The sequence below is a fragment of the Kluyveromyces marxianus genome, chromosome 7 (genome assembly GCF_001417885.1).
Source record: "Kluyveromyces marxianus DMKU3-1042 DNA, complete genome, chromosome 7".
Classification (NCBI taxonomy): Eukaryota; Fungi; Ascomycota; class Saccharomycetes; order Saccharomycetales; family Saccharomycetaceae; genus Kluyveromyces; species Kluyveromyces marxianus.
Genome location: NC_036031.1, coordinates 28,201 through 54,038, shown reverse-complemented (window position 1 = coordinate 54,038; position 25,838 = coordinate 28,201). Strand labels below are relative to the sequence as shown.

At 36.3% G+C, this 25,838-nt stretch overlaps 12 protein-coding genes across 12 annotated transcripts; 5 read left to right on the top strand and 7 right to left on the bottom strand.

The window, feature by feature from the left end:
• Positions 1-37: 37 nt before the first annotated feature.
• Positions 38-2,104, top strand: KIP2 (Kip2p; the record flags this gene model as incomplete). The annotated part of the gene is made up of 1 exon (XM_022821266.1): positions 38-2,104. One exon carries the CDS (start codon positions 38-40, stop codon positions 2,102-2,104), a length of 2,067 nt encoding a protein of 688 aa, XP_022677644.1.
• Positions 2,105-3,056: 952 nt separating this feature from the next.
• On the top strand, positions 3,057-3,932 carry PRM4 (pheromone-regulated protein PRM4; the record flags this gene model as incomplete). Its single annotated transcript, XM_022821265.1, has 1 exon — positions 3,057-3,932. The coding sequence occupies one exon, from the start codon at positions 3,057-3,059 to the stop codon at positions 3,930-3,932; it is 876 nt and encodes a 291-aa protein (XP_022677643.1).
• Positions 3,933-4,065: 133 nt separating this feature from the next.
• Positions 4,066-4,962, bottom strand: TGS1 (RNA methyltransferase; the record flags this gene model as incomplete). The annotated part of the gene is made up of 1 exon (XM_022821264.1): positions 4,066-4,962. One exon carries the CDS (start codon positions 4,960-4,962, stop codon positions 4,066-4,068), a length of 897 nt encoding a protein of 298 aa, XP_022677642.1.
• A 1,368-nt stretch (positions 4,963-6,330) lies between these two features.
• Positions 6,331-8,142, top strand: AIM44 (Aim44p; the record flags this gene model as incomplete). Its single annotated transcript, XM_022821262.1, has 1 exon — positions 6,331-8,142. The coding sequence occupies one exon, from the start codon at positions 6,331-6,333 to the stop codon at positions 8,140-8,142; it is 1,812 nt and encodes a 603-aa protein (XP_022677641.1).
• Positions 8,143-8,330: 188 nt separating this feature from the next.
• MGL2 (putative carboxylic ester hydrolase) lies at positions 8,331-9,647 on the bottom strand (the record flags this gene model as incomplete). Its single annotated transcript, XM_022821261.1, has 1 exon — positions 8,331-9,647. The coding sequence occupies one exon, from the start codon at positions 9,645-9,647 to the stop codon at positions 8,331-8,333; it is 1,317 nt and encodes a 438-aa protein (XP_022677640.1).
• Positions 9,648-10,358: 711 nt separating this feature from the next.
• PET20 (Pet20p) lies at positions 10,359-10,901 on the top strand (the record flags this gene model as incomplete). The annotated part of the gene is made up of 1 exon (XM_022821260.1): positions 10,359-10,901. The coding sequence occupies one exon, from the start codon at positions 10,359-10,361 to the stop codon at positions 10,899-10,901; it is 543 nt and encodes a 180-aa protein (XP_022677639.1).
• Positions 10,902-12,132: 1,231 nt separating this feature from the next.
• Positions 12,133-15,414, bottom strand: CDC60 (leucine--tRNA ligase CDC60; the record flags this gene model as incomplete). Its single annotated transcript, XM_022821259.1, has 1 exon — positions 12,133-15,414. One exon carries the CDS (start codon positions 15,412-15,414, stop codon positions 12,133-12,135), a length of 3,282 nt encoding a protein of 1,093 aa, XP_022677638.1.
• Positions 15,415-15,814: 400 nt separating this feature from the next.
• Positions 15,815-16,792, bottom strand: ENV9 (Env9p; the record flags this gene model as incomplete). The annotated part of the gene is made up of 1 exon (XM_022821258.1): positions 15,815-16,792. The coding sequence occupies one exon, from the start codon at positions 16,790-16,792 to the stop codon at positions 15,815-15,817; it is 978 nt and encodes a 325-aa protein (XP_022677637.1).
• A 678-nt stretch (positions 16,793-17,470) lies between these two features.
• On the top strand, positions 17,471-18,544 carry PFA5 (palmitoyltransferase PFA5; the record flags this gene model as incomplete). The annotated part of the gene is made up of 1 exon (XM_022821257.1): positions 17,471-18,544. One exon carries the CDS (start codon positions 17,471-17,473, stop codon positions 18,542-18,544), a length of 1,074 nt encoding a protein of 357 aa, XP_022677636.1.
• Positions 18,545-18,692: 148 nt separating this feature from the next.
• Positions 18,693-21,107, bottom strand: AMD1 (AMP deaminase; the record flags this gene model as incomplete). Its single annotated transcript, XM_022821256.1, has 1 exon — positions 18,693-21,107. One exon carries the CDS (start codon positions 21,105-21,107, stop codon positions 18,693-18,695), a length of 2,415 nt encoding a protein of 804 aa, XP_022677635.1.
• Positions 21,108-21,753: 646 nt separating this feature from the next.
• Positions 21,754-23,451, bottom strand: VBA2 (Vba2p; the record flags this gene model as incomplete). Its single annotated transcript, XM_022821255.1, has 1 exon — positions 21,754-23,451. One exon carries the CDS (start codon positions 23,449-23,451, stop codon positions 21,754-21,756), a length of 1,698 nt encoding a protein of 565 aa, XP_022677634.1.
• Positions 23,452-24,499: 1,048 nt separating this feature from the next.
• KLMA_70012 (isopenicillin N synthase family dioxygenase) lies at positions 24,500-25,615 on the bottom strand (the record flags this gene model as incomplete). Its single annotated transcript, XM_022821254.1, has 1 exon — positions 24,500-25,615. The coding sequence occupies one exon, from the start codon at positions 25,613-25,615 to the stop codon at positions 24,500-24,502; it is 1,116 nt and encodes a 371-aa protein (XP_022677633.1).
• Positions 25,616-25,838: the final 223 nt, after the last annotated feature.

The window sequence follows — 25,838 nt, the reverse complement described above, 5'->3', positions numbered from 1 at the left end:
GATAGTCACGAATTTATAAAGGAAGTAAGGGTAGGTGATGATGATGAAGCCTTCTGCCCCCTTTAATTCATTATCCAATAACTCTCCAAAGCGACTAATGAGACCACCAAGCACACCTAATCTAAGGACTTCTTTTGGAACGAGACCTCATTCCACCTCATCGTCATCGTCAAGTCAATGCTCCTCACCAGTTCGTAGCATCTCCACACGGGCAGCTTCTCCAACTCATGGATCTAGAAGTCTATACCAAGGAACAATATCAGTTGGGGTTAGAATAAAGCCTAGCAAAAATAAACAAGACACATGGCATGTAAGCAACAACTCCATAATCCACGAAGAGTTTGGCGAGTTTGGTTTTGACCATGTATTTGGTCCTAGTATGAGTAACAATGAAGTCTACAAAACAATTGCTCTGCCAATGGTGGATAAACTGTTCGAGGGTTTTAACTGCACTATTTTCGCTTATGGTATGACAGGGTCTGGTAAAACATACACAATGAGTGGATCTGATTCAGGACCAGGTATTATTCCAATGTGTGTGAACACAGTATTCGATCGTATAAATGAGGGTTTACCTAACAAAAAATTCAATGTTAAGGTTTCTTATTTGGAAATATATAATGAAAGAATCTTTGACCTCTTAAATCTACCTCAAGGCAAACCATTTGGAATTGCTTCTAATAATATGACAAATTCAGCTAATGCCCTAGTTAATGATCTAAAATTAAGAGATGATCCAAGATATGGTGTCAAAGTTGTTGGATTAACTGAACGAAATGTGAGTAGTAAAGAAGAATTGATGAGATGCATCTCTATTGGTGACCACAATCGTAAAACTGGTGAAACAGATTTTAACACCAGATCTTCAAGATCACATGCAGTGGTGCTTATTAGAGTATTTTGCACTGATGAATTGACTGGAGAGGAGGTAATTAGTACATTATCTCTCTGTGATCTAGCGGGCTCAGAAAGAGCTACTGGAAAACAGGAGAGGCGAAAAGAAGGTGCATATATCAATAAATCATTATTAGCGCTCGGTACTGTGATATCTAAGCTAAGTATGGAGAGTACAGGGAACGGAGCGGCCTTAGGTCATATACCATATAGAGACTCAAAGTTGACAAGAATATTGCAGCCTGCTCTAAGTGGAGATTCATTGGTTGCCACAATTTGTACTATTGATACAAGACCAGAAACAAATATGGAATCCATGAACACAATAAGATTTGCTAGTCGTGCCAAGAATATAACTTTGAACGTGAAACGGAATGACTCTGATACTAATTTGGGGAAAACCCAACTGATACAATCATTACGAAAGCAAATTCGTGAACAGCAGGATTTGATAAATTCCTTGACAAAGCAAGGAAACACACGAAATGACTTTATCGGGACCACTTCAGCACAGCAGACAGATGATCTGCTAAGGAAGGAGAATGAGTTTCTCAAATTGAAGCTACAGCATTACGAAAATTTAGAGTTGTTAGAACCTACGGAATTAAGAGATTCTCAGTTAATAGAGATTATCGAGTCACTTCCATCGGACATTGGAGTTATGCTGGAAACAAAACTCATGAATATGAACTCTCAATTTCTAGAGATGAAGAGATACGTAGCTCAGGTTGAAAGTTTGGAAAGAAGATTTACATCGAGTTCTAATGCTACCACAGAGCTTCTTTCCACGGCATATGGCGTGGATCTGACACAAGTACTGCACGAACAGGAACAAGAGTTGATGCAGTTGAATCAGTCTTTAGCCCGGAAGGATAAAATGATTGAGGCGTTAACCAGCTCAAAAATGTTAAGGCATAACCTAGCAGAATTCAGCAGCAACCATGTAGGCAATAGCGAAGCGGATAAACATACTGACATCGAAAAGCGCGCATTGAAACCGATCTCTTCAGATGCGAGTGAGTTAAACAACAGAGGGTCTCTTGAACGACCCCTTACAATTGGAAGTGGCGCAAGTATAAGTCACAGTAGTACTACATGTGACAGTACAAGCAGCGGTAATACATTAGATGACGGAACGTACACGAAACTGTCCACCAAGTATCTGACAGCCTCTGATATCCTTCCAAATTCTAGCGAATCCGTTTGTTAGAAAAGTATTGAGAACGACTTTAGTAATTTTGATCAAAGAAGCAAAGCTCTTAACAAGCTTTCTCTCGATCACAAATAAATTGAATGGCTTTTCTATTTCCTTCCTTTGTATTTTCCGCGACGAATCAATCCCCGAAGCCCCGTTTTGTACCTTTACTGGTATCAACACACTCAAAAACTGATTAAATAAAATCCGGACACAGTGTCGGGGAAACTACGAAAAGCCGTGAAGTTAGTATCTGCCAAAAATTGTTGGTACAAACACTTTAGTTAATTCGTAGTCAAATACATCCTAATTCAAATATAGAAATATACAAGTTTTGAAGACATCCTTCCAATCCTCTGCATCTGGTTGATTTTGTTGTTAATGATTATGAACAAAGCCTTGATTGACTACAATGGCGTTCCTTTATTAATAGTAACATGAACGGGAAGATTTCCCTGTGCGGTAGTTCGGACTGAATGAACGAAACTTTTTTTTCAGATTTGCATTCGCGACGTCGTTGGTTTGTTTTTGTTTTTTTTTCGTTTTTTTTTAACCGATGAATTTGGCGTACCACCCTGCCCAGAATTATGTGGCACAGCCATTAACTGAGAGTATGTTACTTCCGGTCATACGGTCAATTTATTCGGGATCTATTTTTTTTTTTTTTTTTTTTTTTCGCATTTCTTTTACAACGGAACTACTGCTATTGGTAATGGAATGGGGTAATCAATGCGTTTTGAACTGAAGTGAATCCGAAACGGAGGGGTGGATGATCTTAGTTTAGTAAGAAAGGTGTTTCAAGCCTCTACAAAAGGGCGGATGCCTGGGAAAGAAGTACTATATAAAAAGAAGTGCGATATATACACCCTAAACTGTTCTACATTAGGGTTTCTCATATTAAAATTGTCAGGAACTTTTAAGGATATCGGAGGTCAAGCATAGGAATTAGACATCATTAAACGACATTATGAGAACTCTCGACAGCAAGAAGCCTAGTAGAAAAAGCAGCAAGGCTTTAGCCATTACTATTGCATTATTCAGTTTGATCGCGCTATTAGTTGTAACTGCTGGTGTGGATGATCAGTTTGTAAACCTTTACAGCTATGCATCCTCCGAATTAGAGGACCAGAAAGAAGATATCGGTATTACACTCACGAATCACATATCACAAATTGCATCAAATTCTGAAAATAACTTAGAGAAGGAGACATCCAACATCGAAGAGCAGCTGATTATCAGTGAATCTGAAAATGGGAAAGAATTAGAATTGCGCAAGCAAAATGTTTTGTCGCCTTCCAAAGTGCACCTTCCTGCGGAATCGGAAGTTGCCCCAGCAGTGCTTCAGAATGATCCTAGCTACACAGTTACAAACACAAATCCAAACACAAATCCAAACTCAAATGGAGGTAATCAAGATATGCCATCATCATCATCATCCTTCAGTCCAGCCAGGGGGTTTCAAGAAATTCTAACAACATCCCCAGCTGTGCTTTTCATTAGATCGTCAAACAAAGATTCTTTGGGTTTAAAGAATATGCTTAACACAGAATACACTTTCTCGCCAGAGGTAATCGTAGTGGATCTTGATAAACACACTTATGGTGACCGTATTCAAGAGTACATAAGACGAAACAAGTTGGAGACCTACAAATCAAATTATGAGGAAGCATCACAGTCGCCAGACGTCCCATATCTCTTCATAAACGGTGTATCAATGATCAATAAGTCTCTGAAAGAAGACATAATGAAACAACACATCGACGGAAATCTAATAACTAAGTTTAGAGAAATTTCTGATGGTAAAGTATCCGTTTCCAAAGTTGATACTCCCTCAAATTCTTAGGTGAGTATAATGGGCTTACGAACCCTTCCCTTATATGATATATGGTCTACTTACATATGTTAAATGAATAGGTGATCGTACTGTATAAACAGTTTAGAGATAATTTACATTAATAGATGCTAATGACAATTCGTTAATATAAATCCTCCATTCTTATGTTAATATCTCTTTCTTGTTCTAACTTTGGTGCATTGTCGTTACCCTCTGGATATTGGTCGGAAAAATCGTAAAAGGGCCTACCCCAAAACACTAAAATCCCTTTCATGTAGCCATTGTCTTTAACATACACTACTTTGCACTTTTCGCCTGGACCCAAAAGTTCTTCGGTAATAGCAGACAGTTGATCCAAATTAGAATTTCTCGGAAGAAATAAAACAACGTTGTCGCATAACTTGAAAAGAAGAACTAAAAGCTTAGAAAGAGAGACCGGTTCCAAATGTTTTTCTAAATCATAGGTGTCCTGCTTTAAATAATTAACACCACCCCAAGGAGGGGATGCGAAAATGCAGTCTTGCTTCTGGTTGATTTTGTTTTTCAAAGTTTTGTTCAGCACAGCTTCCCAATCCCCGTATATTAAGTTAACTTTATCAGTTACTTCGTAACACTGAGCATTTTTATAAGTGCAATACAAATGATCGATGTTAGAATCGACCCCATATACCTTATCAAATAGTCTTGCAAATTGTATGACATTTCCTCCACCCCCACAAAATACATCAACAACGTATTTAGCATGCGGTAGACAATGTCTTATGTAGCTTGCAGTGAATTGAGCAAGGTTCTCTGGAGTTACGCTGAACCATAATTCATCTGTTAAGAAGATATCACCTTCATCAATAAGTTTGAAAATGGTACGCCTATTTTTCCAGTATTTATAAAGTGATCTCTCTTGAGGTTTCTCGTATGGATATACTCGGTAGCTGTCATTGTAGAAAAGTTTCTTTAGACGATGCCTTATTTTAGTATTATTGATACCATCAATACCTTCAAAACAGCTGAGATCCGGATAGAATTTTATAAGCCAAGACATTTTGATTGGCTATATAACGGTAGGTGCCACTTCAAACTTACCAATTATAGCCACTCGTTTCAATTATTCTTATTAATGACATCTCATTTCGTAGCATTCTGGGCATCGCTCTAAAAATGTATACTATTTATTTTCTTTTCATAAAAATAAGAAATGAAACTATGTACTATATGATCTCAAGGAAAACTAGGCAAAAACACAATGAGGATAGTATAGTATTACATTTTTGACCTAAGTAAATAACAGTAACAGGATAGAAACGACAACCCACATAACGAGAATGCAACAATAATCAGTTATTGATATTGTTACACGAAGACATAGCTTTTAGCTTGCCTAGAGACAAAATGCTGGTAGTGTAAATTCATTAACATTTAGTTTTTAGTGAGATTTCAGCTAATAAAAGTATACATTTCTAGCACAATGTTTTGTAAGGATATAAGATATTTACTGCTTTTCCACTCTTTACCTATCAGCGCCTATAGTTCTAAAACAGGGGGAAATAGACCCATGATATGTGTATAAAGCTTCAAATCGATAACGTACAAAGGAATAAAAATTTGGCTACTACTTTGTTGAAATCATGAACAATACTTACCAACTTTGTGTTGTTGGGTATTTATGTCGCAATGACAGCAAGGAATTACTAGCAATGTGCAGCAATATGGTTTGTTCATAACTGAAATAAGTCTTTACTTATTTACATAACGCAGAGAACTAAAGCAAAGGCAAAATGTTTCTGAAATGATCCCTGTCGAGAAGCACTTGAAGAATTGCTCTACCTAAACTAAGGATGCTAGCTGTACCAAAGTGTTTGAGCCTTCAATCATAGGTAAATTTTTTATTAGGCAAATTCATCATGAGACTGCATTATCATAACTTACTATGTGATGCACGGTGGTGTTCTTAAACCCAGCACCCTTCATTTACACAATACAATGGTATTTTTTGAAAGCCCAGCATGAAATTTAAAGGATTTATTTTTCTGCCGCCTACAGAAAAATGACAGGGTGCGTACCTGCAGGCATACAAAGTCAGCAGAATGTAACTTAGACTTAAAGGTTAATTAAGTAGTTTTTGCTGGACTAACTATATGGGCAGTTCAGCCGTGATTTGGATTGTCAGTTTTGCTCAAATAAATATTATATATATATACAAAGAAGTGGGTAGACCACATTGTTTACTAATACGTCTTAAATTGTGTTCGATGAGCATGTAGACAAAATTAGAGTAGAAGTCTTGGGTTCTTAAGTTCTGAATATTGAATTAATCGTCTCCAACTATTAGTGTTTTTGCGATAGATTGTACACCGTTAATGCACGGTTCTTTGAAAAGTGCACATATATATTTTTACACTATAAGGAATAAATGATCAGAACCCCTACTAGAACTAAAACAAAATCCTACAATGGATCACAAGCTGATTTTAGATTTCCTTATGAGGAGAATCAGCATTTGAGAAAGATTTCTGAGCATGCTTTGAATAATCACCACTTGCTTAATGAACAATTGAACAAATGTTCAGAAGACGACACACATTCCCTTCACTTCTCTGATTATACTACTAGCAACTCCAACTCTGGAAACTCTTCGAATGGGTACTACTCCTTTGCAAACATATCAGATAATACTACAAATCCCGAGCGCCTGTCTGCAACCAGAAATTCTAAGGGTGCTTTAAATAGCAACCGCTATTCATATATCTCATCTTCTGGTTCTTCAGTGCAATACCCAGGAACATTGGCTCCAGAAAGAACTCCAAAGATCTGTTCTTCTTCCAACTCACCAAAATTTGGCAAACCATCAGAAGGAAACTTTGACATGCAATGCATCCCCGAAACATTTTCTGCGGTTACATCATCTTTCACTCTACCGACAGCCGATAATATTTCCTTTCAAATCTCAAGTAATTCTGATTCCGAGAATAACTCGCCAAATAATCACGTTCCTCTATTGCAAAGGACAGTCTCTGATATAAAACTAAACTCAAAGAAAAGTCTTGTTAAAAGATCAACATCTTTATCATCGCAACGTTCACAGTTAAAAAGATCTAATGCTATACGTTGTAAAGGCGGAATGCTTGAATATTTCACCAAGGCAGGCTTGAAGCTAAAGAGATATCTAAAAAAACTCTACTTTACAGTTAAACGAAGATTATTTTCTTACAAGCACCGCAGATTGAGCAAGAGTGACAAGAAAAAAACGACATCACATCTTATGCGTTCGAATGGATATCTGGCGAACATAAAAAGGTCTCAAACTATAAGATCCTTAGCTTCTCATCTCGAAAGCAACCATCTTCCTGTTACTACACCAACTAAATTTCAAAATATTAACAATGATGATCTGAAGACACCGGGTGCAACTCATCATTCTCTAAGGAGAACTCCATCCTCGATTAAAAGAGCGGCTTCTATTTTGGTTACTAATAACTCAATTACTGATTCAAAGAATAAACATGACGTTGCAAGAAATTATTCGAACAAACTAGTTCGTTCACAACCATCTTTAAACCTTAACATGGCAGTAAGACAACCATCTATTGTTGTTAAAAACAAGGTAATTCCGCTATCTAGATTTGATAACAAAAGCTATTGTATCCGTGAGGAAGATGAGGAGGAAGAGGAAGATGCTGAGGATGAGTATATCATTGATACGAATAAAATGCAATCTCTGTGCTCAGATATGGATTCTATTACTTCTTCACTACATGATGAGTCCATTTTCCAAGACGCGTTAAGCTATTCTTCGTCGGCAGAATCACTCCCAGAATCGGTAAAAGTGACAAACGCTAGAAAAGCGTGGGACTCTTATCTTCGCGCCGTAATCTCTCAAAGGATACAGATGCGACTACAAATTGCAAAGTTCCAAGCTTCTCAAGACAATGATGTATACAAAGAGCTGCTAGAGGCCATTACAACAGATTATGAATCAGATGCTATCTTTTCAAACGAAGAATCTCATACGGAAGAAGAATCCATCTCCAAATCTGAGTATGATTCTGGGTCCGATATTGAGTCTTTACATCCTCTTTCTCCAGCACCTGAATCAATTAAAAGCACACCACTTATTATCCCACAGAGCTTCTGTGACAGTTTCACCTCTCTGTCCAACTTTCAATCCTCTGTTCAAACTAGCGTTCGTAGAACTCTAACGCTGCCAGTAGGAATTACAATTTAGTTTCGTCCTCTATCATTAATGATGTGTCGATTGATTGTGGAGCCTTCTCTCCAGATGGTGTACATTACACATCACTTGGTATCAGATTTGCTAGTATTTTGTTGTATATTAGAACGGATTTTCTAATAAATGTATTTATTTACTCACAAAATTATGTAGCAAATTAGAAGAGAATATTAATGTTGTTATCAAATTACAATTCTATCAACCTTGAAAGAATTCTTTTTTGGCAAAGAAACAGATTGTATATCTGGTATTAGATTTTGCATGCAGATATCGGTATAGAACTTATGCAATAATTCACAAACGGGCTTAACGTACCATCTTTCAAGATTAACGTCAAACCAACCTATATGACCCCCTCTTGTAGTAGTTATCATCATGATAAAAGGGTTACACTGCACTTCTCTATATGGAAGTGATTCGCTTCCCACGATAGGATCATCTAAAGCATTTAGAATTAGTAATGGTGTTCTCATGTTGTATAGTCTATTAGAGCTGGTACCATGTCTGTAGTACTCAAAAGAAGTGTTGAATCCGAACATTCTTGAAGTAAAATAGTTGTCAAATTGTTCTACAGTTTTCACACTATTTAGATGATCAGTGTACAATTTAGCCATTTCTGGGTTTTTTTTAAGAACATCCAAATGCGATGAAGTTAGTTTAACAAGGTTCTTTGCCAAGGCTGGGCTATAAGCATACTTCCCAATAATATTTCTTTCGAGGTGATATGATGATTCTGCCAAATCCCATGGGTTACCTAAAACAACACCCAATGATATGTCTGAATTATCGCCCTCTTGACCCAAGTAATTAGCGACCATACTGGCACCTAATGATACACCCAGTAAAAAGAACTTTCTATTTGGAAATCGTGAGCGAAGTTCTTTCACACAATGCCTAATGTCATCTGTCCATAGACCACAGTATAAGGATGGCGTAGTGATACTAGACTGACAGCACCCACGGCTATTTAAAACGCAAGCCTCGAAACCGTAATTGTTGCAGATAGTATCTACAAGAGATCTAACGTAACTCTCATTCGACCCGCCCGTCAAGCCATGCAAAACAATGAGCATTGGTTTCGAATCAGTGGATTCGAACTGTTCATCAGGAGTGAAGTAAGTATACCGTTCAAGTAGTTGTTTGGTTTGATTGATTGGTACATAGCTCGATTTTTTGAAAGATAATTTCGGCACACAAATATCTAGTGCCCCTTCACCACCATCAGGATAGTTTAAAATCCATCTCTTGTAGTAAACTTGATGTTTATTTTCGAATGTGAACATAGAACTAAAAATCGTCTGCATGTGCCCACTACATAAAAATGGTGGTATTAATGACGTACTGCCATGCTGGAACTCTGGAATATATTTATCAATCAATGTTTTTATTGTGACATGTGTATCATATTTATTATCAATGAACGTTAAAGGCTCTATTGGTTCATGCTGTTGAACGGTTTGAACCCAAGGTAGCAAAGAGTAAATATCCGATAAACCCATTTTAGGTTGGTTATATAACCAACGAAGGATGAGATTAGTTCAAAAGGTGCAAACAAGTAAATCCTTATAATAAGGAACTTGTAGGTTATTAAGGTATCACAAATTATCTATTTACTATATTCCTTTGAATACGTTCTACTCATACCTAAACCCGTTTTTCATGATACTATCTTCAAATCTCAATTCTTCTAATCATTTTAAGACCCATGAATTTTTTGAAAATAGAAAAACTACACTTTACATATAAATAATAATGACTGAATAAAGAGTTCTAAAAGTAGTATCCTCACAAAAAAGTACAGACAAATAAGAGCTAGTGAAGTTTTTACATTTCGCACAATATCAGCCGTTGTAGACCAAACGTCTTTGGCACTTTGATTCGTACTACCAACCTTTTACCAACGAAAAATTTGATTTCATATTACCCACTTCACTTTTAATAACTCCTTGTTTGTGTTAATCGCCACTTTGAACTTTATTGAAGAAATACAGCATCTTTCGATCTCCTTATCAAGCGTCACCATGTTTTCTAATGTGAGGTTTATTAACCGCCCTCTCTCTCCAAGACCTGGTAGCTCTTTTATCTTACATGCTGTCGGACGGAGATTTCAAAGTTCTATAACATTTCAGAATAATCAGATACTGCTAAAGCAAAATTTAAAACAATCAAAACTTAAGGGGAAACGCAGCAAGCACAAATATGATAGAGATATGAATGAATGTAACAATGCTGAAGCTTCAGATTCTAAATCAGCGATGAAAGATATTAATGATACCAATGAGATAAATACTACAAAAGCAGTAACAAAAAAACTTCCAAGAGATTATTCATGGCTTCCAAGAGTTCCTACAACTGATCATGTATTGAGAGAGCAGTTTAACTCGGATATGCTATATTCAGGATATAGACCTATAGTTATAGGGGATAAAAATGCCAAAGAAGATAAATTAATGCAATTTGCTATGAAACTTGAGAAACTCAGCGAGCCAGTACCCTGGGTTTCTAGTGCTACTGGACAAGAATTCTTCAGTGAGTGGGATAATGTTCCATCCGATGTCATAAAAGATTTGAAACCATTTCATCCCCCAAGTGTTGAAGAGACAAATCACCTTAAGGATAAGGAAGCGAAGGAAAAATTACAAAGGCAAATTCTTTTGAATGAACAGGATAAACTGATAAACCGCAAGAGAGGTAGAAAAAAGCCTATAATTAGACTTCTAGATTTAAAGCGCAAGTTTGATAAAAATGACTGAGAAAATTGATAATTTTACAAGACCTACTGTGTCATATATTTTGTTCTCTTCTGATATTACTTTTTTCTTGGTGGTTTTAACACATTTGGATCCTGTGATGATGGACTTGTGAAGTTTAAAGAGACTCGGAATTAGCGAAACATGAAGTGGTTTCCTCAGCGAAATACCTCTACCTTCTGCTATTCAATACTTAAACATATAGTGCATATATAACTGTCGTAAATTAGTAATCAATGCAATTGGAATGAGTTGCCATGATAGATGTCTTAAAGACCAGGAGAAGTTAGTTCTGCTATACACCATTCGTCTTGGAAGCTTTTATAGAACCATTGTTCTCTATCGCAAATAAATGCTCTGCATCTTTTTCAGACCGAAGTTTTTGGCTTTGTTGCAAATATGAGTTGAAGTCAAATTGCACCTTGAGCATATCCATTCGAGTCTCTGTGATTGTTTGGTTTAATGTCTCTACTGTGTCACATAATTCCATACAAGAGTTTAAATCAAAGTCTTGATGTTTTGAGTAAATTAGGTATTGCTCTGAATCAGTGAAATGATCTGAGAGTATTTTATCATAATCTTCTTTTATAAGCTCAACTGAAACTGAATCATGTAGAAACATCGCCTTTTTTTCCCTCTTCTGATGTTAATTCAAATATTTTTCCACAGTTTTAGCACTGAATAGTCAAATGTGTATGAATGACATGACGATTATCTCAAACGCAGTAGTAGCGAATACAAATTTGTTTCAGCAGAAAAACATAATGTAAGTTGTGCAGTATATATATAATGGGGTGGGGGTATGTGGGTAAATGCATAATATTGCAGTGAATATTTAAACTGAAGAGAGAAATCAAGCCTTTCGTTATTTACAGTTTATCTTGGACCTCGGAGTTATACGGACCAATAACAATTAAGAATCAACAATTAGGAATCATGAAATTTGATATGCGCTGTTTCTTTGTTTGAAATTTCTTAATACTCCGGGAACACAATGCTGTATTGGAGAAAATAACAAAAAAATAAATCCCGGGGTATTCTGCGGGTAAATTTATTGAAGGATTAACATCTAGCACTTACTGCACTCGAATACTATCAATTCTAATTACGTCATTCTATATGAAATTAATAACTTACTAAATTTAAGACATCATATGATATACCTCTATACGTATATCCAAAAATCATCTATGTAAAGATATAGATGAACATATACACCTAATCATCGTAACATTTAGATATTCTTGATTATGATGGCTGGTTCCCCAGGGATAGCGTTTTCAACAACCTTGCTTTTTTGAACAACAACCTCTTCATTAGTGAAAATGTTCTTACCAACATCTGCGTTATATGGCAAAGAAACAATTTCATATTCACTGATCTTTATCGCTTGGGAGGACTTCTTCAAAGAATCAAATGTAGCCTTAACAGTTTCAATTTCATTGAATAGCAATTCTCTATTGAAGACGGAGTCTGGGGATTCAGTACTCAATCTTTGTTTCAACAAAGAAATGAAAGGCATTGCACGTTTCATGTCCTTTGGTTCAACCCTAGTCTTAATAACTTTGTTGTCATCCAAACTTTGCTTCTCGAAAAGTTCGCGGACCAAATCAATATACTTAGTTTGCCATTCTGGGAAGGTTTCGATGATGTACAAAATCAATTTTGCTGGCTTTGAAGGATCGACATCTGCACCCTTACCCTTCTTTTTCTTTAAAGCTTGACCTTCGGCCTCTCTAATAGACCTTTGTAGATCTCTAACATAATCTAAGGAAGCAGAAATACCGATATCAACTGGCTTGCTGACAGTTGGGAATTTGGCATTTTGAACAGAACCTTCTTTCTTTAAAACTTCACGATAAATGTATTCAGCAAAATGTGGTGCGATTGGGGCCAACAACAAAGCTTGGTTTTCAATATAACGTAAGACCAAGTCACGGTGCATAGTTTCACAAGATTCACGATAGTAATCTCTAGCAGCTTGGAAATCGAACAATCCATACTTCAATGCATTCTTGTAGTTTGTGGCAGCATATTGTTTATAAGTTTGTTCAATCAAATAGTTCATTTCATTTTCGAATGCGGTGTCAAAGAAGCCATATTCGGAATCGGTCTTCAAGTTTTCTTCATTCTTCACAACATCTTCAGCCCATTCCTTTAGGTTATAAAGTCTTAAGATAGCGGCATTAGCATTGGACTCGTCTAAGTTTGCATCTTCTACACTATCACCTGCGTCGGCGAGGGCAATTCTAGAAGCATCTGCACCATACTTCTCTACCATTTGTTGCAAAGTCATGAAGTTACCAGTTGATTTAGACATCTTTGCATTATTTAACATCAAATGACCATTTGCTCTGATACCCTTTGGCCAGAACTTTTTTGGGAACAGCGCAACGTGGGTGTAAATAAAGAAGGTCAAATGATTTGGAATCAAATCCTTACCTGAAATAGAGACATCCAATGGGTAGAAATATTCAAATTCCCTTCTTAATTTTTGCAAGGCTTCAATTGGGATATCGGTACTTTTCACATCATCGGTGTGTTGGAAAATGTAGTCAAATACTTCATCAGTCATTTGTTCAGCCTTAATCCCAAGAGGACCAATTTCCTTACCGTAATAATCCTTGAAGAGCAAATGAGCAATTGTGTAAAATGCTTGGTAGATAGTGGAATCAGATAATGACTCAACCAAATATTTTGGATCCCATGGGATTCTAGTACCTAAACCATAACTACGAGAAACAGCCCAGTTCTTTAACCATTCTAGCACACTTTCAAAAGCGTTCTTAACTTCAGGAGCAAACACTTCCATACCTTCCAAACACTCAACAGCTTGCTTTTTCCATTCCTCTTCACCGTAATCAATGAACCATTGATCCTCTAAAGAGACGACACATTCGTCACCAGAACGAGAAATGACAACAGACTCTGGTTCATTATACACGAAAGCTTCATTGTTAGCAATCAAATCGTTTCTAACTTTATTTTTGGCTGTTTCTACCTTCTCTCCCTTGTATTTACCGTAAATCATAGTACCTGAGTAGAAATCTTCTTTATAAGCCAACTTTTTAGCTTCTGCCAATTGATTAGTGTCTTTTGGAGATTTGATTTTAAGCTCTTCACAAAGAGTCTTGGCTGTCAAGTCTCCGTACCTATCGGTATGAATGACAGGTACCAACTCGTGATTGATCCATTCTGGGTCAATTCCGTAATACTCAGGTTTATGTTTGAGGTCTTGGGTAGTCATGTAATCATCTGGTGAGTTGGTTGGGACACAGGTAACAACACCAGTACCCTTTGTTGCGATAACTGTATCCATAGGTAATATTCTCAATTCAGGGTATGGAGTCAAAGGTGCATGAATCTTAGATCCCACGAAGTCTTTACCAAGGATGGAAACGACAGGTTTATAATACCCTCTCTTAGGTGTCAACTTTTGGAAAGACATATTCTTGAAGGCACGTTCCGTGGTAATGTAGTAACAGTCGCCAGCATCAAACACACCATAGTTGATTTTTGGAGAAACGAAACAACAGGTTTGACCATACATGGTTTCTGGTCTTAAGGTAGCTGCAACAAAGTAGATCTTTTTAGAATGATCCAAGTCAGATGCATCGACAATCTTTTGTGCAGCTTCTGCAAACTCGGTAACTTCAATCTTAATACCGATGTACTCTTGAGGACCAACTGCTTCACCAGATTGTCTGTCGTGATCCATACAAGGTTGTCCATCCTTTTCAGAGTAAATAGTGTAACGTTCACCAAATTTGATTTTTCCAAGAGCCTTTAATTTATTCATTTGCCATCTAATGAAACTGTCATAGTAAGGATTTAGATCAGTGGTAATGAATGATCTTCTCCAATCAATACGAGCACCAAATGAGGTACAGTCCCTTTCAGTCAAAGGTGGGAAATAAGTCAACCAATAACTGGCGTCAGCAAATTTAATGACATCTTCTCTTGCAATTCCTAGTTGCAACATGATTTCAAATTGATATTTACCACGACCCTTTTTGGCAGCAGCTTTAGATTTTTTAGCTTTAAATTTCGTTGGGTCTTCTTTTTCTTGAACAGGTTTTACTTCTTCTTCTTCAACTTCATCAACCGGAGCACCCATGTAGTCCTTGCCAAACATCTCTGCTTCTCTCTTCAATTTATCCGCACATGCTAGAATTGGCATACCCGTACAATGGAAACCCAATGGGAATAGAGCTCTCTTGCCGTTCATTCTTTCAAAACCAATGGAAAATTCAACCTTTGATAATGTGAAACAATGACCAGCGTGCAAAACACCATTCATGTATGGATAAGCCATAGAAGACATAAATTTTGGATACTTCTTTTGCAACTCTTCTGAGTCGATAGAAATGTTTTCATCCTCTAAAGAAGGAGCATCAATTTCAAACTGATGCTCTTCGGCCCAAAGTTTTTGGTACTTCTTTTCAATGGCAATCAAAGCATCTCTACGAGCTGTGTTCTCTAGAACGAGACCCTTAGATTCGGTTTTGGCAGACATGCTTTTTACTTCTTGGGTATATTTTGTCTTTGAATAATATATTATAGCTTTTAGAACAACCCAGTTAGTGAAGTTCTTGGTCTATTAAAATGCGAATGCTCTTCATTTTTAATTCAGTAATTTTTCAAAAATTTTTTGTCCTCATTTTCATTCACCACGTAACTTGACTCACCATAGAAACTTTGTCAGGTGACCAAAAGAGTGATGATGGATTAAAAAAGCTTCTAGGAGATGATTCCGATTGATACGCTGATCAAAACTGGCAATAAGTGTTGATTAAAACAGAGCCCTTCTCATATGATTACAAGTAAATGCACTACAAAAATAGTAGCAGGGAAGGTAATTATATATATATGTGTATTTTTTTTTTTTGCTTGTGTTGAATATTACCTGGAAAACATTAAACTTCGTGTCCACGATTACGAAGTTCGTTTACTGTCCATATCCATGTTGATGCAGCATTGTCTAGGCTTCTTGCAACGCGACTTGGGGTTGACATATATCCACCAGTTGTGAAATAAGCACCATTATCCAATTCTGTTGAAAGATCTGGTGAGAGTGCACACTTCAATGTCGATATAGACCCTTGTTCGTTTGAAACGCCGAAGAAATATCCAACTACTTGAAACAGAATCCAAAAGAAAATTCCTACAAATGGAAGTCTTGTGCAATAACTAAAAAGATTTGTGTTCATTACTAGCCCAGGATGAAGAGATACCGAAAGGATATCAGGATGCTTTATAGCCAACATCTTTGTAAATTGAATGGATGCGGTCTTAGCCAAGGCATATCTGCACCACATGAAAAAGGCATCTGGCCAATAATTAAACTGCGAGCCAGGATTGCAGTTGAAAAGTATGAGTTGATGACCTACAGAAGATACGGTAACGATTCTGCCATGTGCTGCCTTCAAAAGCGGTAATAATCTTATAGTGAGTAGGAAATGAGAAATATAGTTAGTCTGCATTTGAATCTCAAAATTATCTTTCGTTAGGCCGTACGGCAAGGCCATAACACCTGCATTATTGATTAAAACATCCAATGTGGTCTCTTGTGTGCGTAACTTCTTGCATGCCTTCTCTACGGAATTTAAATCCGTTAAATCTATGTGCAAATATTCAAGTTGTCCTACCTTTCTTGATAAAGTATTATCCTTGTCTTTCTGTAACCTCACTTTTGCTTCTTGCCTGATTTCTTTGATTGCATGATTAACCCGGTGACTATTTCTACCACCAAGGTATACCTTAAATCCATGTAAATATAAATGTAGGACAGTATAGTACCCAATTCCCGAATTTCCGCCTGTTACTAAAGCTACCTTTTTATCCACCACTGGATCATAATACGGTAGATCGGCGACATTAACTGGTTTTGCCATTTTCAAACGTTTAGTTCTGATTTCGCAATACTGATGCTATTACTAAAGTAGGAAGAAGAATTGCAGCCTCAAGCAATCATTTATTAGAAATGTCAACGATGCAGTGATGAGTTCAACTCCACTCGTTTCTTTAACTTCAAAAAAAAAAAAAAGGTATATATGCAAACAAATGAAGACAATATATGAACTTTCATATAACAATAAATAAGTAGAAACACATCACATGTAAAAATGGTAGCGCCATTCTCAATATTTTTTTTAAAAAAATTTCTTTATGTTCCTTTTCGAACCCCGAAAAGCCTTCTTCTGTCTTTTTTTTGGTTTTTTTTAAGTTGTTCATAATTTGCAGAACATTGAAAGTAAAAAGATATTTTCGGACAGACTTCATATTGTACTTATTTTTACGTACATATTATTATGGCACTTGGAAAATGTCAAATTGCACTAAAACAAGGCTTTGAAAAACATGTTGCAGAATACAACACAAAAGAGCTGAATAACTTAGAGCTATAAAAAGTTGCAAGCTGTAGAACTAATTTTTATTCGTGTCAGTATTCTCGGGGGTCGTTGGCAGAGGCGATTGCAATTATTTTGCATATCTTCTGTTCTTTTCTTAGTGTTTTCATTGATTGCTTCTAAGGAACTACCGCGTTTAAATAAAGATACAAAAATGAAGACATGCCTTTGGTTGCGAGGATAACAAGGTTTACCCATCACCCCAATTTCAGATATTTGGTCCCATCCTTAGTTATTGTACTTCAATGCTATGGGGTATGGGCTTTTTCTCACCAGTTTTGTTACTTACGGTTATACGAGAAATTTCATGATAAGGCTGCATGCATCGGACTCATCATTGCTAATTTGTTTCTTACTTTTTTGGTATGGTATATATGGGCTTTAATTGTGATAATAGGACCAGGTCAACAACCTCATGTCCCTCCTTTCAGTATTCTTCCAGACGTTGTAACTGCAATTCCAGCAACGAATACTAGCTTAGCCTCAGCAAATTCTGTACGAATTGACGAGAGTAGTATATCACCGCCTGACATATATCCATGTGATGACAGAGGATATCCAATCTGGTGTACGACATGCCAGAGCTTAAAAATGTCAAGAACTCATCATTCAAATAAACTAGGATATTGCGTCCCGCGATTTGATCACTACTGTGTATGGATTGGAAGTGTTATTGGACGTTCTAATCACAGGATGTTTGTCCAATTTACTTTTTACTTAATGATCAGCTCCCTAATTATGGTGATTTCTATAGGGTCGCAGATGAAGAAACTTAAACATCATACAAGTGGAAACGTTTATGCTGTTTTCATTCTTGCTTGTTGCGCGTTATTCATGGTAGGACCGTTATTTCTAACCCACGTCTACTATATGTGTTGTAATAGAACGTCTATCGAAGTTATTGAAGTTAAAAATAAGAAAAAGGCATCTAGGAAATGTTTTTGCATATACAACCCATTCGACGGATATCGGTATGTTGTCCAGTTCTTACCAGGGGAAGGTCAGGATTTTTGGAATAAAAATAATGCCATTATTAATCTGAAAGAGTTTTTGGGAGATAACTACTTCTTTTGGTTCTTTCCAACCGTTTTACATAGTAAGTCAAGATATGGGAAACCATCAGATAATTTTTATGACCTTATTGGGGAATGCGACGAGACATTGAGCGATCAGTATCGGCAATGCATGTTTGATAAAATCGAAAAGAAAGAGTACCTTACAAGGTTAAGAGCTTAAAGGTATTAATGATAGATGTTCTCTTGATATGCTATAGATCTTATTAAACCCACATATTATCAACAGGCGTTGTAACTAATATCTTGATAAATGAAATTAATGATAATTTTTTTTTTATATAATTATGATTGATCTAGAATAAATTTATTTATTGAACCATATTCTTGAAATCAGAATAGTATTTGACAAGTTCCAATTCTGTCTTTAGTGTTTCATATCTATAGTTGATCCTAATATCTGGAACGTTTGTTTTTTCTTGGTCATTACCTTCAATTCCATCCTTTTCAAAATGTTTCCCTATCCAATGTCTCTTTATTTGAGCTTCCCAACCACTTTGTAGAACTGAATTTCTTGCCAATTCACACATATCAACATTGGACAATTTATAGATTTGTGCTGCGACAGAGTACTCTTCAATTAAGGGTTCTCTAGTGTAAGAAAATTGCAATGGATCGTCCGTGGACAAAGAAACATTAAGACCTCTTTTGAAATAGTATTGGATTGGGTTCTTATCATAAGTCAAGAATAAGGCATTGTTTGATAAAGGCGACATTGCAATTCCAATTTGATCCAAATAGTAGAGGTATTGGACGAAGGGGACTTTTCTTAAAAGAATACCGTGAGATATGCCTTGAGCTAAAAGGTAAGCTGATATTAAGTGCTCTGGATCACCAGCTTCTCCACAATGGGGTCTCAGAACAAAGGTGTTGAAGCCTCTTTTCGATCTCCAATTATTCAAGGAGGCTATGTTGGCATACAAATAGTAAAGTTGGTAGGAATATGGGGGGTTCTGGTTGGAATCCCAAAGAGATGGCTTTGGATATTTTTTTTGGAATCTTCTGTCAATTTTTGATTCATCATCAACACTGTCAAATCCAATAACTCTCTGTAAAAATATATGTAGCTTAGGGTGTGATTGAGGATTTTGTGTAACCTCGAATAAAGGTAAAAATACATTTTTACAGATTTCAAAATAATTTTCCACAGTTCCTGTCTTCTTGTAAATGTCGTATAACCTAGGAATTTGAATTAGCCATCTTACATTATGTGAAAAAAGTTTATTATCAACCACCCATGCAGCTAGTTTATCCCATTCATCCGTGGATCTTCCATAGACAGAGATTCTATACTCACAGTTTTGGTACTTTGAGTTTTCTAAATCAGATATAACTTCAGAAGTTATTTCTGCCAAATATTTTCCATGAATGAAATTATCTGTTTTTAGGAATATTTCACGCAAACGAGATTCTCCAATAGGATTATATTTCAAGTTGAATTTATCAAATCGATGGAAAGTATCTTTGTGGGCATGCATATCAAGTGTATCTATAGAAAGGTCATATCCTGTTAGATTTAGAGATTTGAACACTTCTTCTAATGTTAGAACTTTTCCATCTCTAAAAATGACTTTTTCATCACTAGAATGACGTAGTTTGTGTTTTATAAAACGAAGTAAATGTTTTTGATTCATACAAGCAGAGTGATGGACGTGAGTATCAACTTTCCTTACATTATAAAAATCTCTATGAGGATTTTTCTTAGAAACAGCAGTTTCATGGTATTCGTTCAAAAGTGAATATAAATTCCAACGAGCTTCTAAATATTGCAATCTTCTAAAAGCAAAAGATTTAGCTGGTCCGTCAGATGAAACACTGATGATTTTCTCCATATCAATATAGTAGTCTCTTAAAGAGGGAATTTTTTCGCCCACTCTTTCTTGCATTTCACTTTTGTTGTCATATAAAACAAAAACCTCGTCATCATTAGGCTTGAAGCTAATGTCTGGATCTGGTCCAGGAATTTCACATTCATTGACATCAAAGGTTTTAGAATCAGGAAGGTTTTCAACCTTTACAACAGTTTTATTAGCCGCATCATATGTGGGTTTTGGTGGTGGTGGATAAATTTTCCAATCAGGTCTATTCTTTGGATTTTGATGGTGTTTTTGAAGGGATACTTCTTGATATCTCTTTCTAAGTTCACGACATTCCTGAACGCTTGTATACAATTCGACCAGTTCTGGTGAAGGAATATCATGCGCACTTTGCCCATCATCGTCAATTGTACCCATTTTATATTGAGCAGACTTCAATCTGTCCGGATCCAAACCCCCAAAAGTCGAGGACGACGATGGTCTTTTTGATCTAGAAGTTGCTGGGAGGGTATCTTGATCTGTTGGGTGAACTGAAAGAGATATTCTTCTTTCGCTACGTGGTACAGCTGCTGCTGCTGCTGTTGCTGTATCTGTCATGTGAGAACTGCTCAGATAAGGAGGTAGGTGTAAACTGTTCTGTGCATTAACTGTGTCGGGAGCAGAGTCTTGATTTTGCAAATGTTGCAAGGCAAGCTTCTTAATTCCTTGTTCCAATAATGATTTTCCATCATGATATGAAAAGTTCGTGCTGATTGAATGTGTATCAGTATCGCTTGCACTTGCCAAATCGTCGTGGTAAGACGCAAAGTCATTGGGGTTGCTCATGGGATGAATTTCGTGGTTTTCACTTGGCTCTGACATTTCTACTCCTGAAGACATCCTTTCAATGATGTTGTGGAGAGGGGACATAATAGATATATGTTGACCTCTGTCACCTCTTGCCTCACCACAATCGGACTTCGACTATATAACCTCAAACTGGTTATATTAATTGGTGCCTTATAGGTATGTTCTTAGTTGTTGTTTTCTTAATTTTCTTCTTTTCTTGCTGATTTATGAAAAATAATACTTGAAGTGAATAGAATACGAGGTATATGAAATACAACAATCATTGAATGTTCAACATAGTACACGTGATGCGCAACAAAAGGAAATACGAAGAGAATCAAAAAAAATATATATATATATATTACATATACACCCTTTACAGATGTTTTTAAAATTTCCATATTGGCACACTATATTGTTGAATATTTTGACTTAGTCTTTTCTTATATTAAGAATGTGAATGCGGTTTTTGGTTTCAATTTCGGACGACTTATTTCACTGTGAAACTTGTAGAATATATATCAACGTCTTCATACCAATAATAACATAAAGTTAAATAGTGCATTAAGCTTTATATAAAAGAATTTTATCCTTTTTGGTCCATATTTATTGGTTGGAACATAGGGGAACAGAAACTAACGAAAAACATAGAAATAACATCATTACGAGCATATATTGAGGGTTTTCGTCACTTTTGTATTGTTAAGGACGTACACTCTCAAATTACTTAATGGAACTTTTTAAAAGTGTTGGGTTTATACTTAACGCTGATGAATGCCAATATTAACGATATAACACAAAAAAGCGTTGATATAATATGGGTTTTCTGCGCACCGTAAGCATAACTTCCCACGACCGCATCACGAATCTCGCCTTTTAACTCTTCGATGTATTGTGTATTCTTGCTCAATTTGATGAGAATTTTATTTATCTGCTCCTCGGATAGTTTATCTTTTAGTGATAGTCTTAGTCTTTTTGAGACAAAGTATTGAATTATACTCGAAGAGCCAGCAACCCCCCAGACTGATCCGACTGCTCGAAAAAGGTATAAAGCAGAAGTCGCCGTTGCTTGGTCACTTCTAGAGTAAGCGAATATAAATGAAAATAAGGATGCTGGAAATGCCATACCTTGACCAATATTATTAGGCAACAAGAAAACTGTAGTTAACCAATTAGGAGTTGATTCCCGTAACAAGGTGAATAAACCATTCCCAAGAGCCATAAGCAAAATACCACTCTTCAACAAAGTGGGTAAACAGTCAGATTTACTCATTCCTACACCTGTAATTAAACCGCCAATTGGAGTACAAAATGAAGGAATTGCCAACTTCAATCCAGCAATCGAAGGAGTATCGCCAACAACAATTTGAAAATATAATGGTAACGTGAATAAATATGCAAAACTGGCGAATCCAATCAGGATTGCTAATGAAAGAATACAGAACGAATAATTGCCTTGTACAAGTTTTCTAGGTATTATCGGACGAGCCTTAGTGTGCTCTTCATTATAGGCAAATAATAATAAAACGCCAATACTGGTCAACAATAAAAATAAATATGAGGGTTTCAGCCATAAAATTCCACCTGAGGTAATTGAGCTCACAAAGGTTATGTACAGTAATTGGGTTGTTAATCCCACCACTAGTAACAATGCTCCCAATATATCAATTTCTGAAAGTACAGAATAGAAAGAATCGCTTTTCTTTGAGAGACGTGTAAGTTCATATTCTTTTTGATTTTTGACATAGAAGTAACCGACAGCTGTCCCAAATAGAGAGATAGGCACTTGCAAAAGAAAACACCATCTCCATCCAATTTTTGTAGAAATCCATCCACCAGATGCTGCTCCAATAATGGAACCGAAACCCAATATCAAATTTTGAAAAGCTTGGAAGATTCCTCTTCTTGAAGGGGGAACTAGATCAGAGTTGATAACCGTTGATAAAGTGACCAATCCACCGCCACCGATACCGCATAATGCACGAGCAGCTACCAAAACAAAAATCTTTGGGGCTATCGCACAAGCTAAACATCCTACTGCAAAAATTACATTAGCAAAGAATAAACATTTTCTTCTACCAAGGACATCGGAAAAGGAACCATATAAAGGCTGAAATGCAGTGCTTGTTACAAGATAGGCTGTTGTGATCCAACTAGCGACGCTGACATGATTAAATTCGTTACCGATAAGCTGATATGTTGATGCAGTAATTGTGCCGTCAAATCCAGCTAAAAACACATTGGAGAAAAGTGAAAGTTGAATGAGAAACAAATTTGGGATCTGTGATAATGGTACCTCTTCGACATCATCGTCATGAGTTTCTGTGGATTGTTGGCCGTACCCTGATTGGACATTACTTTCAATGCTTGAGTATGTTGAAGCTACTTCTTCACCATAGATTAAGGGTCGTGTATCAATGGTCATTTCTCGAAGAACTAAGAATTAACCTCTACAATCTTATATCTTCATTTATTCGGAGTAATCTATCGTAAACGAAAACAAAAGTACTTTATCTGGTCACATATGATAGGAGCTTATATATGATGTTCATCAATGGTGAATACTATTCGCAGGGAAGAGTCGTAATTTGTATCTCAAATTTGTACACAGTGTTGAAAGACATTGCATATACCGCCTTAATCGATTATTCTCTATATGGTACTGCGCAATTGCTCTCAGAAGAGAAGACAAATCAGTATTTATTTGTAGGAATAGTACCGTCATTCACTAGAGCATCTTTATCAAGCAGTTGTACACATATGGTATTACATAGCGGCAGCGCCTCTGTCTAGCATCAATATTTTTGGGCTCTATAGCTGCCTTTCCTTCACACAAAAAAATGTGCCATTTCAGTATTCTGAGACAAATACCTAAAGTCTTCGCCTCTCTGTTTTATTCTGCAGTGAAAGCTTAGGAGTACATATTTTACTCTGGACTCTGATTAGCATCTTCAAGGTTCGGAAATTTTATACCTGCAATGTTAGTTTCGAAGTCACTGACTGTATATTAACATTTTCTTTATTTATTTTTTTGAAATCGCTGTCTTTTTACTGTGGCTTCGTCTTAGATTCACTCAGAGCTCTGTGATAAAAACGTAAATAAAAACACAAGCATTGCTTAATTATATACAGCTATATACATATTTCGGTCTAGTTAAAATTCCACCTAGCAATTCATCGCATATAACCTTACTCTTCAGTAAATAATTTCCAGTACTAATTCTGCTTATGTATTCTTTACTTAAAAAGCATGCGTACCAATTCAAAATTATTGTTCATTGATAAATAAGGTTTGCATTATTTTAAGTTTTCTAAAAAAACTCAGAATATGAAAATCGTGGAAACTCTATCTTTACTGATTTCAATAAAGATTCTTTAAACCCTCCTTCAGAAAGTTTGACTGCATTATTATATGGGTAAGTTGGTTTGAGTCTTGTACTTTAACACGTAAGTCATAACCACAATATTATCCTTTAGTTCTTGGTACTTTCGTACTCAGTAAGAACATCTTGTAAAATTTGTGGGTACCATCTTGCTGCCACATCTTGGTGAGATTTAATTCTATTTTTAAAAACAGATACACCAGCTGGATATTTAGAGAGCTCTGGTTCGAATTGAAAACCGACATTTATCCCCCATTTTGTGATCAACTTATCTCTTTTGTCCCTTAACTGTATCACTTCAGATGGGAAATTAGCCAACGTTCTTTGATAAGCATTTGTGTGTACGTTTTGGAAGAATGGGATTGATAATCTTCTACCAGAGCCCTTTTTCGGGCTGACAACTCTATGTATAGTAGCCTTGCAAACTCCATTAGTGATGCTTTCAAGTAACTGACCAACGTTTACAACAAGACTATTAGGAATCTTATTTACCGGTATCCATTGTCCTTCAAAGTTTTCGACTTGAAGTGAGCCATCCACTTCAATACATTGATATATGAATGTCATAAATGTGTTATCTCGGTGTGCTCCTACCCCCTGGCTGAGCTCTTCATTGTTATTATGCTCATAATCTTCAGGTATTTCTGGATACGATACCAATTTCATCTTGTATTGTTGATTCTCCTTAAAGAACGAATCTAGCTCATGCTTTGGCAAACCAATTGCTTCTTCCACTAGATCTTTCATGTACATGGAAAGCTCTGTCATTTTTTGGATATAATTTGTCACAACTTTACGGAATTCTGGCAATGCTTCTTTACTCGGCCATTGATTTGGTCCTTCGAGCTGGTTGAAAATAGGAAGCTCTTTTGAAGGTGCAGGAAGCTCAGTTGCTAGGTCTATTTGCTCCCTTTGGTCCACTATTCCACCAGTAATTTCATTTCCAACTGCAGTATAACCTAAAAAGTGAGGAGAATTTACCATCGCTATATCTTCCTTTAATTCTGTTGGTAAAGCAAAAAAATCTGCTGACTGCTTCTCAATATCAATGAAGTCCTGTTCAGAAGGACCATATTGATCAAAATTTACCAAAATAAAAAATCCGACCTCTATCAAAGCGTAGCGTAGCTCTTGTAGAAATCTGGGCTTTGATTCTTTGTGGAAAGCTTGTTTAAAATCAATGACCGGCAATGTTCTAAAAGACATAATGCTTATTAAGTGGGATAAAGTAAAGTCCTCAACGTTTACATTCTAATTAGAATGATCCTAGCAGGTTCGTTAACATCTTAATGATACGACGTGGTTTTTCAAAACGCACTGGTATTAAATACTCTTGTATTTTTGCTGCGCAGTATAGAACAGTGGAGACTCCTGAGACTCCTGTGACTTTCTTTCATTCTGTCCCTAAGGTACCTGAAAAAAGACAAAT